Source organism: Solanum tuberosum, unplaced genomic scaffold, assembly GCF_000226075.1.
Source record: "Solanum tuberosum cultivar DM 1-3 516 R44 unplaced genomic scaffold, SolTub_3.0 scf00681, whole genome shotgun sequence".
NCBI classification, from domain to species: Eukaryota; Viridiplantae; Streptophyta; class Magnoliopsida; order Solanales; family Solanaceae; genus Solanum; species Solanum tuberosum.
In genome coordinates, this window is record NW_006239610.1 from 62,394 (window position 1) to 74,694 (window position 12,301).

Sequence of the window (12,301 nt, forward strand, 5' to 3'; positions counted from 1 at the left end):
ACTGCCCGGGCTTTCTTTACTAGTATATATATATATATATATAAAACATAGAACCTTAGACCCGCCTACGTAGCGCCACTATAAACCAGAATTTTCTTTTAATTTATTTATTTTCAAAACTAGTCTTCCCCTTTCATGAAAAGTTGGGACATTTATGAAAAATTGTGACTTTTATGAAATTTTTTTACTTTAACTAGTCTTTCCCTTTTATGAAAAGTTGTGAAATTTATGAAAAGTTATGACTTTTATGAAAAGTTGCGACTTTAATGAAGAGTTGCGACTTTTATGAAAAATTGTGACTTTTATTGAAAAGTTGCGACTTTAATGAAGAGTTGCGACTTTTATGAAAAGTTCTGACTTTTATGAAAGGTTGTGACCTTTCCGAAGGGTTGCAACTTTCCTAAATAGTTGTAACCTTTCTGATAAAACACAATAAACATTTGTTCACACTACCCTTTTATGATAAAGCACAATAAACATTTGTTCACACTACCCTTTGTTCTCTATAAATAGAGGGGTTTTCTCTCAGTTTAAAACAACTAAAATTCTGAATCTCTTCTTCTTCTTCTTCACAATTAAATATTTGTTTACTTTGCTCCTATTGGGTGGCTTACTGACACCATTGCCCATTGCTTATGTTACAGATCCTGGTTTAAATTTTACAGTCATTAATTTATGTTTATGTTATTAAGAATAAATGATAAGATGTAATAATTTTCATTTTCCTTTACATTATTAATGTTTGTTACTACGTAATTTTATATGTAAGATAATATAATTTTTTAGTTTTAATGACGGATAGGATTTAAGTATTATTTTATAAATTCCATGATACTATTAAATTCCCGCGCGAAGCGCGGGTAATTTTACTAGTAATAATAATAATAATAATAATACTCCCTTCGTCCACTATGTTTGTCAGGTATACTGAAAATAGTTGTCCAAAATTAATTGTCAATTTAAACAATCAAGAAACAATTAGTCACTTTTTTCCAATTTTGCCCTTAATAACTACGTAACTACTAGTTTCAAAAAGTAGCCATTTTAAAGTTACAAGACTACTTTAATGTGAAAAAAGTTGTTTTTATCGTTTTTAAAAAGTATAAACCATTTTAATAATGATTGATAGTAGGGTTATATTGGTCAAATTACACCTTATATTAAATTTTTCTTAAAGATTGTGCATGACTTTACCCTGACAAACAATAGTGGACTGAGGGGTAATAAAGTGGTGGGTGTAATAGTAAATATATAGAGACCTCAAAGTCTATATATTGATAACTAACTCACACAATTAATTATTGGCTTCAAAAAGCAAAAATGGAGTACAATTTAGTGTTATTATACACAAGTTTGGCAATAGGGATTTTAACCCTAATCAGTGTCCTAAAGAGAGCAAATGGATGGTTTTTTACAATGAAATTTAGTTCAAAGAAATGTGAGTTGCCTCCTGGTGACATGGGCTGGCCATTAGTAGGGAACATGCTTTTTTTCTTCCAAAGTTTCAAAGATGGTAATCTTGGCTCATTTGTCTCCTACTTTGTTACTAGGTAAAGTTTCTCACATAATTCTTCTACATAAAATGCTTGCAATTTTCCATACATGAGAAAATGGTTTATTATTAATATTGATTGAAGTAGTGAGAAAAGAAAAAATATTAATATTTTCATACGAATAAATTAGGAAATTTCTCGCTATCTCAGTGAGAATCTATTTATAATCATATATTTTTTTCTCTAGTCCATTAATCTCTTGAACTATAAACTAAACACTTTTTTTTGTAGGTTTGGGGATGGAGGGATGTACAAGGCATTCATGTTTGGTAAGCCAAGCATTATCATCACAAAAGTTGAAACAAGTAGAAAAATATTTATGGATGATGATAATTTTGATAGAGGTATGCCAAAATATATCTTAAAAATACTAGGACAAGTTCAAGTTGGTGGATTTACAAAAGAAGAAAGCAAGCGTCTACATAGACTAACAACACCAATAAAAAGTGACATATCATTATCATCAAATTACTTTGATTTTGCAAATGAAATTGTGAAAAAATCATTTGAGAAATTGGTTGCCATGGAAGAACCAATTGATATCCTCTTAGCAATGAAAAGGCCAACATTTGAAGTGTTAATGAGAATTCTTATAGGTGATGGAGTTGATCATGATTTGGTTGATGTTCTCTTTGAAGAGACTATTTATCTTATTCGTGGTTGTCATGGTTTGCCCTTTAATATACCAGGATCTTCTTACAATAGGGGATTGAAGGTAAGAAAATATTCTTATTATAAATTGCTTCTAGCTAGATCTGATATCCATCTCATTAAAAAAGTGGTAATACTAAAAATTCGCTGTTATTCCACTGAAAAATGTTTAGTGACATCTATTTTCATAGATATTTTGATTGAATCGGCAGGAAAAATAATAATATTTTTTTCATACGGAAAAATTAGGAAATTTCTCATTATTTCAGTGAGAATTAATTTCCATATGTATTTTCACAGTGAGATGATTTAATAGTACAAAATTCTTACTGATTTGCGGTGGAGAAAACTTCTACTGTGGTTCCTATCTACTCTCGTCATCCTATCTACTCTCGTCATCTAACAAATAGAGCATACTTATCATTTTTTGTTAACGAACTTATATTTACTTAATTTTAAAAAAAAATCTTTTAAATCAATTGTTAAAATTATTTTTTTCAAAAATATCACATGACTTTAATAGATAACTTCCCCTTTTTTTAGTTGGGTTGATATTGAGGGGCGAAAAAATGGGTGAGATACTTTTTTAAGCCAAATGACATATTTGAAACTCTCACCACAAGATTATGTTACGTTCCAATTAAAAATCCAAATACATGGTAAAGTGTTCAAAATTTTGAAAATACTTTTGCATGTGCTCTTAAATGTGTATTAGGTAGTTAAGTAAACCAGTTTGTCATCTTATTTAATCAATTGAAACATGTTTGACGTATTACGTCTTTTTAAGTCTAATATTAATGCGTATAACTAAAATAGATGACAAATTTTTATTGATCAACTTATTTATATAATTAGTACTCCCTCTGTCTCTAATCATTTGTCCATTTTTGAATTGACAGACTTATTAAGAAAACAATAATTGACATAGTGAGTTTATCATTTTACCCCTATTAATTATGAAGTGGATGAATTAAAAATTTAAGATTTTCAAGAAGTTCTACTTATTTCAAAGTAATTAATTGAGGGTATAGTATGTAAAAATTTGTCATTTCTTGATTTGTCAAAATGGACAAGTAATTAGGGACAACTAAAAAAGGAAACGTGGACAAGTAATTAAGGAAACATACAACTTTTTTTTCTAAAATTTGAATCGAAAGTATCTAATAAATTTTTTTATCACGTGTTCAAATGTTTAATTGAAGCAAAAGTTGCAATCTAAATATCTAAATGAAATTGACTAACAAATTTAAGAGATTATAAATGTATTAAACATTTACATTTAATGCATGTTAATTTTCAGGCTAGAGGAGCAATGGCTAAGATATATCAACATATATTAGATGAAAGAAAAGTGATGATTGGGAAAAACAAAACAAGGGGAAAGTCTAACATTTTACTAGATATGATGTTAGACACTCAAGATGATGATGAACAAGGAAAAGGATTCAATGATGAGAAGATCATTGCAATGCTTGTTTCTTATACATTTGCTGGTTTTGAATCTGTTGGTTTGGTTGCATCAACAGCCATTATGTATCTACAAAAATATCCTCACTTCTTGAACAAAGCTAAAGTATACCTATATAGTCATCACTACTTTTATTATTCTTTTTTAAGGTTGTGTTCAATACGAATAAAAATATTTTTCAATTTTCTGGAATTAGAAAAAATAAGTTTCATGATTACGTCTCTCTTACTCTGTCACACCTACTCATATAGCTCATCTTCACACCCACTCTCGTAGACCCAACCCCCACCTCCATGTCTCTGTCTCCAATAGTATTTGTCTAGATTATCTATAAATTTTTATTTATTTATATACTAAACACAAGAAAATAGATAGAAAATTCACTTATCTTTTTGAAAAATATTTTTCTCCGTATTGAACACACCCTAATTCTTGTTGTAGGGGTAGTTTAGTCTTTTAATGTTTTAAAAAAAGAAGTTAAATCATGCCTAATATATGTCTTGACAAATTTTCTATTTTTACAGGAGGAACAAGAGGATATAGTAAAGAGAAGATCACCTTCAAATGAAGGCCTTAATTTCCATGAGATTAAACAGATGAAGTATCTTAGTAACGTAAGAGTTAAATTTTTTTATTTTTTTATTTTTGTAAGGTTCAAAATAAAATAATTTTGGACAAATTAACATGCATTAATTATTCTTATATCTCTTTTTTTCAAAATTGAAAGGTAATTAATGAATCGTTACGTATTGCTATGGCCAAAACAATATTCTTTAGAGAGGCAAGAACTACTATTAACATAAACGGTTAGTACTCTGCCTTAACTTTTTTCTACTTATTTTATTCGAATAAATTTCTCAAATAGTTACTTAATTTTACGAATTTATCTACTAAAATCACTTTATTTATTCAGTAGTAAACATAAAAAAATACTTGACTATTTCTTCTTTTTTTTCAAGGTCTTTAAGTGTGAATATCTTTTATAGTACTCTCTGTCTTAATTTATGTAGAATTATCTTACTAGATATACATTTTTAAAAATTAATGAAGACTTTTGTAATTTATGATCTAAAATAAATTTTAGATATTTTTATAGTTATAAATTATTTTATTAAAAATAAAAGGAAAATTTAAAAGTGAAATTGTTTTCTAACTACATAAAGGTGACATTCTTTTTAAGATAAACTAAAAGTAAAGTGTGTCATATAAATTGAGATGTTTTACCCCTTGAAATTCATCTTAAATCCAATGACCTATTTTGGTTTGGGGTGGGGGGACTTACACTTCCTCTAGTCAATATTAAGTGAATTGTTAAAAAAAATTCATAATTTAAAATAAATAAATTATTCAAAATTCAAGGAAATTGTTGAGATTTATTTTCTATATTTACCTTCATTTGATGAAGTTTTTAACTTTTTTACGTTTTCTAGGAGAACTTTAACTTATATCCTTAAATATTTTCTTTAAAGGGTGTGTTGTATCTGACAATTCATTTAACATTGACGGGAGAAAATATGTCAAATATTTAAAGTGGACTTTTCTAGGGCCTTGTGCATTTTTTGGTCATGAGACTTTTCTTGGGGAAATGAAATAATTATGTGACTTTGGTTTTATTACAAAATAAAGAAAAATAATATTTTCTTTAAAGGATGTGTTGTATCTGACAATTCATTTAACATGAACGGGAGAAAATATGTCAAATATTTAAAGTGGACTTTTCTAGGGCCTTGTGCATTTTTTGGTCATGAGACTTTTCTTGGGGAAATGAAATAATTATGTGACTTTGGTTTTATTACAAAATAAAGAAAAATAATTTTAGTAGGAAATATTCTTAGAGTAACCATTTAAAAATTTTACTAACTTGAGCCTCTTATAAATCTTGTGCAGGGTATACCATACCCAAGGGGTGGAAGTTTTTGACATTTTCATGGAATTATCATTTGGATCCTCATACTTATGTGAGACCTAAGGAATTTAATCCTTCAAGATGGGATGTAAGTGACATGTCTTAATTGTTGTTTATGAATTTCTCCATTTACGAGACATTTGATTGCTGGTTAATATTATGCAATATTTGTTACACAAGATTGTAAATTAGTCGTCAGATATTATACACGACGTATTGAATTTTATACATAATAACTAAATGCTACAATAATAATATTCAGTATGCTAATTTTTAATACGTGAATAATTCACTTCCTTATCAGCAATCAAATGACCTATTAGTCAATATTAATGTAATTAATTATATTATACATAAATGATTTAATTTTCAAAGATGTTTTAGTATAATGTGACAAATTCTACAGGATCTTGAACCCAAGCCAGCCTCCTTTCTACCCTTTGGAGTTGGCCCCAAAATGTGTCCAGGAGCCAATTTGGCCAGGCTTGAGGTTTCAGTAATTCTTCATTACTTTCTTCTTTACTATAGGTATTCATCCTTCATCACCTAATATTTACTATTCTTTCTGTTTTAATTTTATTTATGTGATTTTAATTTGACACGAAATTTAAGAAAATAAATAATATTTTTGAATATCTTAAATAAATGATGACATGTAGAATGTACTAAAATGTTATGTGTATGTTTGGTATGGAAGAAATTATTTTTTGAAAAATGTTTTTTTTTTTTCATATTTGGTTGGACAAAAATTTTGAAACGATTTCCTCTAGAAAAATAAATTCATTAAAAGTGAGGAAAATGACTTCCTTAATGAAAGAGGAAAAACAAGTTTTATAAGTAACATTCTATGTTTATTGATATATATTGATATATATTTTACCCTTACTGAAATGATTTACAGCTACACAAATTTCTATCATTCATTTTGTAGCATAAGTTCTAAAAGTCTTCTTTTCTTTCTTAAATTATGTGACGAGTCAAACTACCTCACATAAAACGGAAAGGAGGGAGTAATATTTTTTTGCTAACTTACAAACATTAGAAAATAAGTAAGAAATCAACTTGTTTTCTTCAAGAAAACATTTCTTAGGAAAATTTCCATGAAAAATATTTTCTTTCATACCAAAGAGTGCACCCTTAACCTTATGGTCTTAAACATATCAATAATAATAATATTTTCTATCAAATGATATTTCAATTTAATTGTTACTATATGATGCAGGGTGGAGCAAGTTAATCTAGAGAGCAAAATCGAACCTCCTAGAAATTGTTTTGTGAGATTCAAGAAGCTCTAAGGATATCATATCATATCTTATGAATATGAATGACAATATCATCATTTTCCATTTGCATTGCTCTTTATTATGTGGATTCCACGTGTATGACCTTTTTTTATGCAAGCCATCGTTGAAAATAATTAAGTTAAATGTTTTGATTTATATATTTTGTGTTATTCATTTGTCCATCTCCCTCTTCCATTCTCTTTTGTCATATGATATTATCAATATTTTTATCTAGGATTTCAGTCATTGTATTTTAATTTTAAAAAATCCTTTCATTAATGCACATTTAACTAGTATTTGACAACTCATGTCGTTTAAAGAGTTTCAAAGACCACAATTTTCTTTGATACACCAAACTTTAATAATATAATTAGATAAATTTATCATTTTTAGTGGTTATCGAAAAATAACCACTAAAATTGAACATCAACATATTGATCTTTATGAGAACATGCAGGTTCAAATTTACAGAAATCATAATCGAATGATGTAAAAATAATAGGCACAAAAGATCATGAAATATTCAGATTCACAAATCAACTCCAACTTTTTTTTATATACACAATCCATGTCATCGGGTCGTGGGACACCTACTGTGACACCTAGATAGAAAAATCTTTACCACATGATTTAAAACTGATAATGTGGAAGTAACAAAATATCAACTTATCACCTTATTTAAATACAAAATTACTCTCATCCTTCATTAAAATAAAATACTTTGGTACAATATACAGAACCCTCCCTAGGAATTAGTCTAAACAAATACAATAACTTCTAGAGACACAATATCTAAAAATAAGACACAACTCCCATCATAAGGAAAAGAGGAGTAGAAGTTGTCAGAGAACATCATCGTCTTCGCCTAAAAAACATAACTGATCCTGCAACCAGACTATGCCAAATGACATAGTAAGAGTAGTATTATTACAATTGCATATAATGATAGGCAACACCGGTCGATCCGAATCCACCAGATAATAATGCAAATAGTCAAAAGAAATACGGAAAAGGTTCAAAATTACCCCTGAACTATGCGAAATAGACCACTTATACCCTTCGTTACATTTTGGGATAAAAAATGCACCTGCTGTTATCCTAAGAGACCACAAATACCCTCAAGAGTTAACACCCTAAATTTTTAGTGACATGGCAAGCCACGTGGGACTAATCCTTCCACCTAGCGTTGCCAACTAGGATTCACTACAAAAGAACTAGACCTTTAGCGGCGACAACAGTCGCCACAAAATCCCAGAAAATCATCACTAAAGGTTTTTTCACAAAAAATTCTGATTTGTGTGTTTTTTCTTCTTTGTTTTAAAAAAACCAAAAATGATATCGATTAAGGAGGAGTTTGAAGACACTATATGTTTTATTTTTATATCATATGTAAATGTATAAAATGTACGATGATGCATTATGTAGTAGGAGATTTGAATCAAGAAGTAATTTTGATGACTTTCATAATAATATTGGATGTTTTTAGTGTTAATAGTCCAAGTTATTTATTTTAGAATATTAGGTTGCAACCGAAAATTAATTATCATATTATTTTGTTAAAAAAATAGGTTTTACTAACGAATGGTTGTTGCAGCGTTAATCGCCACTAAAAATCGCTCATAACCTTTAGTAGCAATATTTTGGGACCAGGCTTGAGGTTTCAGTAATTCTTCATTACTTTCTTCTTTACTATAGGTATTCATCCTTCATCACCTAATATTTACTATTCTTTCTGTTTTAATTTTATTTGTCTGATTTTGATTTGACACGAAATTTAAGAAAATAAATAATTTTTTTGAATATCTTAAATAAATGATGACATATAGAATGTACTACTAAAATGTTATGTGTATGTTTGGTATGGAGGAAATTATTTTTTGGAAAATGTTTTTTTTTTTCATATTTGGTTGGACAAAATTTGAAACGATTTCCTCTAGAAAAATAAATTCATTCAAAGTGAGGAAAATGACTTCCTTAATGAAAGAAGAAAAACAAGTTTTATAAGTAACATTTTATGTTTATTGATATATTTTCCCGTCCCATCCACCCAACACCCCTTGCCTGTTGTCACCGCTAAAGGTCTAGTTCTTTTGTAGTGAATCCTAGTTGGCAACGCTTAGGTGGAAGGATTAGTCCCACGTGGCTTGCCATGCCACTAAAAATTTGGGGTGTTAGCTCTTGAGGGTATTTGTGGTCTCTTAGGATAATGGCAGAGACAGTTTTTATCCAAAAATATAACAAAGGGTACAAGTGGTCTAATTCGCATAGTTCAGGGATAATTTTGACCCTTTTCCGAAAGAAATATACAACTTGAAGTTATACAACCTTAAACCTTTAACTAAAACCCTTACTATCAAGTAATACTAAATTTGAACTTCTACACTCTGTCTCAAACTATCTTACCCCATCCCGCTACCAACTCCACCATTAAGAACCATCCCCCCTCTTATGTTGTCATAACCTAACCTCTCTATCATATGAAGGCTTTCTGAACCTGCTTATATATTCTATCAGACATAGTCTTACCTTATCGATTTTATTCTTGAATTCAAGCTTACCAATAATATTTATTAATCGGTTTGTCACCTCTCCAAAAATCCCCTACCAATGCTCTGGCCCTTGGCTCTCAGCCAAGTTAGTGGACCACCCACAAAATTCTTACTTATCCCTTAGATTTAACTCACCTCTGGTGCAACATACTCCCGCAAGTAATCCGGACCAACTGAAGATCCCTAATATGTCATTTACGGTGTTTAACATACAATTTCGGTCCACACAAGAACCATCCATCATTTAACACACCGATTTGGCCACTCGTGGACCAACATGTGGTGAATACACCATAATAAATAAACCTGATTCACTCATGAAATCACACACAAGAATAATCAAACATGTATCAGGTGTGGTACCCGAGCCATTCAATATAGAATATGTACCGGCATGGTATTTGAGTCGATCAATATAGAACATGTACCAGCGTGGTATCGGAGTTGATCAATATAGAACATGTACCAGCATGGTACCCAAGCCAATCAATAAATATCTCATGCCAAGCGTGGTATCAAAACTAACCAATTATTTGTACCAGGCGTGGTACCCGAGCCAATAAATAAACTGTACTAGGCGTGGTACTCGAGCCAACCGAGAGTCAAAAACATCACACAATCACAACCACAAAAAACACAACTACACTTGTAAAACCACAAACAATTAAGACCAGTTCATTACATGAGATTGACAACAAGATATCATTTCACATTCGACCCTTTTCACTTACTTATTATACGGATAAACTAGTGAAATAGTTCACATACACACATAACGTAAATTGAGAAACAACTCGACCACCACCTACCTTATCAATCTTGAACCCACCTCAGAGAACAATACCCCTTGCTAGTCATGGAGTCAACATTACCTACTACAGTAGTTCCTCATCCTATACAACAATAAACAATACGTTTTATCAACCTAGACTCCATGCCCGAAGGTCTTAGCAAGAAATCTCTCGTCAATTTACATATATTTTCAGAAACAAGTCTAACTAGTTGGTTAAGTCAAGCCAACTTGGACTCCGGTCCAAGCAACTATCGAAGAAATCTGAACATGAACTTTTGGTTCCATTAGGACGAACATGAACTTGGAACAATAGTGGCCTGACAATAGCTACAATAATGGCATTATGGCGGGGTTACATGAACCTGGATCAAATTCAAATTTTAAATTTTCGTCGTGTCACCCCAATTAAATTTGATAGCATATTTCAAAAAAAAATTGAGATTCCACACGAGGTGCTTTTTGAATAATGATGGAACAAATCGTTAGGGATGGCAATGGGGCGGTGTAGGGTGGGGGCGGTGCGGGTTGAGCTTAACCCGCAAAAATTTTAATCCGCCTCGCCCCACCCCGCATAGCAACTCTTTTCACTTTCAACCCGCCCCACCCTGCTCCGCATAGACCCACCCCGCATGAACCCGCCCTGCATAATTTTTTTAATATTTTTTTTTCTAGTTATGTTTGATACTAAAAATAAAATTCATAAAAATAAATTCATTTTTTCATTAAGTTGGATTGATTTAATAGGATAGTGACTTAAAGTTTTATTTTTTAAAGGTCAAGAACCATTTTCATTTACTATCTTGAATATTTTAGTAGCTTTAAAGAAATCATCTTAATAAATAATGTTTTATTACTCTTGTAACATGTAAAAAGTTAAAATTAAGTTTGAACCCACATAAAATCACATATACCCTCCCCGCCCCACATTAATTTAAAAAAAACCCACTTCATCCGACCCGCCCCACACAACCTTAAACCCACCCCGCCCCACATAGCCTTAAACCCACCTCGCCCCGCACCGCCCCGCCCCATTGCCATCCCTACACATCGTTATACCTAGGGAGAAAAAATTAAGAGAGAGAAAGGGAGAGAGTGAGAGAAAAAGGAGAAGGAGGAATGAGAGTGAGAATCTGCTAGGGAAAATGAAACCCTAGTTGGGTTATGTAATTTTTTAAAGGTCTTCTTACGTAATTGTACAGGTAATAAGAAAAAATCAATAAAAATAACCATATGTATATGTAATGTACCGATATTGTATAAATAGTGTAAAATCGTATATCTATAATGTATAACTATATATCAAAGATGTATATACATCCATATATGTTGTTTATACATATTTATACATTACAACCATTCATCTTCCTCAACGACCTGAAGTTTTTTTCTAAAAAAGAATTCTTCTTACTTTCTAAACATTACTATTTCTCCTTTTTCTTTTTATGTTTCCTTGTAAATTATCGATCATAGATCAATCACGAAAAATTTTAAGATTATTTTATTTTTATTTTATATTTCAATTAATCGTATTTGAGAAAAAATAAACATATTAAATTCTTCAAGAAATGAGAATGAAATAAAAATGAAAGGGAGGAGGGGATATGCATGCACTTCGTTGGTATCAAAAGTGGTCAAATGACCACTTTAAGCAATAAATGATAATTGAGTTTTTTTTTCTGATTAAAAAAATTGATTTAATGAATATTTTATCCATTTTTTTACCGTTTTGAACTATACTTGGGTGAGTAGCTGTACTAGCTATGTCTGCTTAGTTGGGTAGTTTTTTGAGAAAAAAAATCATGAAAGACTAAGGGGTCGTTTGGTTTGAAAATGAGTTATGATGGAATAAGTTATGTTGGGATAAGTTATGTTGGGATTAGTTATGATGGGATAAGTTGTGCTGGGATTATTTCTTATTGAGTGTTTGGTTTGTTATATTCAAAATAATATATATTGATAAATTTTAACAACAAGTTGTTTGTTTACAAAATTACCCTTCACTTTATTTAATTTTTTTAGTTTTCTTTGTGAGCTTTAGTTATTTATTTTTTAAAATAAAACTTTTATTTTATTTAACATAAATATTTTTGTTTATGTA

The 12,301-nt window shown here is 30.2% G+C and overlaps 1 protein-coding gene across 2 annotated transcripts; it reads left to right on the top strand.

The window, feature by feature from the left end:
• The first annotated feature begins 1,301 nt into the window (after window positions 1–1,301).
• LOC102580175 (ent-kaurenoic acid oxidase 2-like) lies at window positions 1,302–6,998 on the top strand. Of its 2 annotated transcripts, XM_015305142.1 has the most exons (8): window positions 1,302–1,550; window positions 1,785–2,268; window positions 3,505–3,777; window positions 4,197–4,286; window positions 4,400–4,478; window positions 5,560–5,666; window positions 5,985–6,106; window positions 6,801–6,998. In XM_015305142.1, the coding sequence occupies exons 1-8, from the start codon at window positions 1,321–1,323 to the stop codon at window positions 6,871–6,873; spliced, it is 1,458 nt and encodes a 485-aa protein (XP_015160628.1). In that variant the 5' UTR covers window positions 1,302–1,320; the 3' UTR covers window positions 6,874–6,998. The 2 variants fall into 2 exon arrangements, with proteins under 2 accessions (XP_015160628.1, XP_006366925.2); XM_006366863.2 differs by lacking the exon at window positions 3,505–3,777.
• The last annotated feature ends 5,303 nt before the right edge of the window (window positions 6,999–12,301 follow it).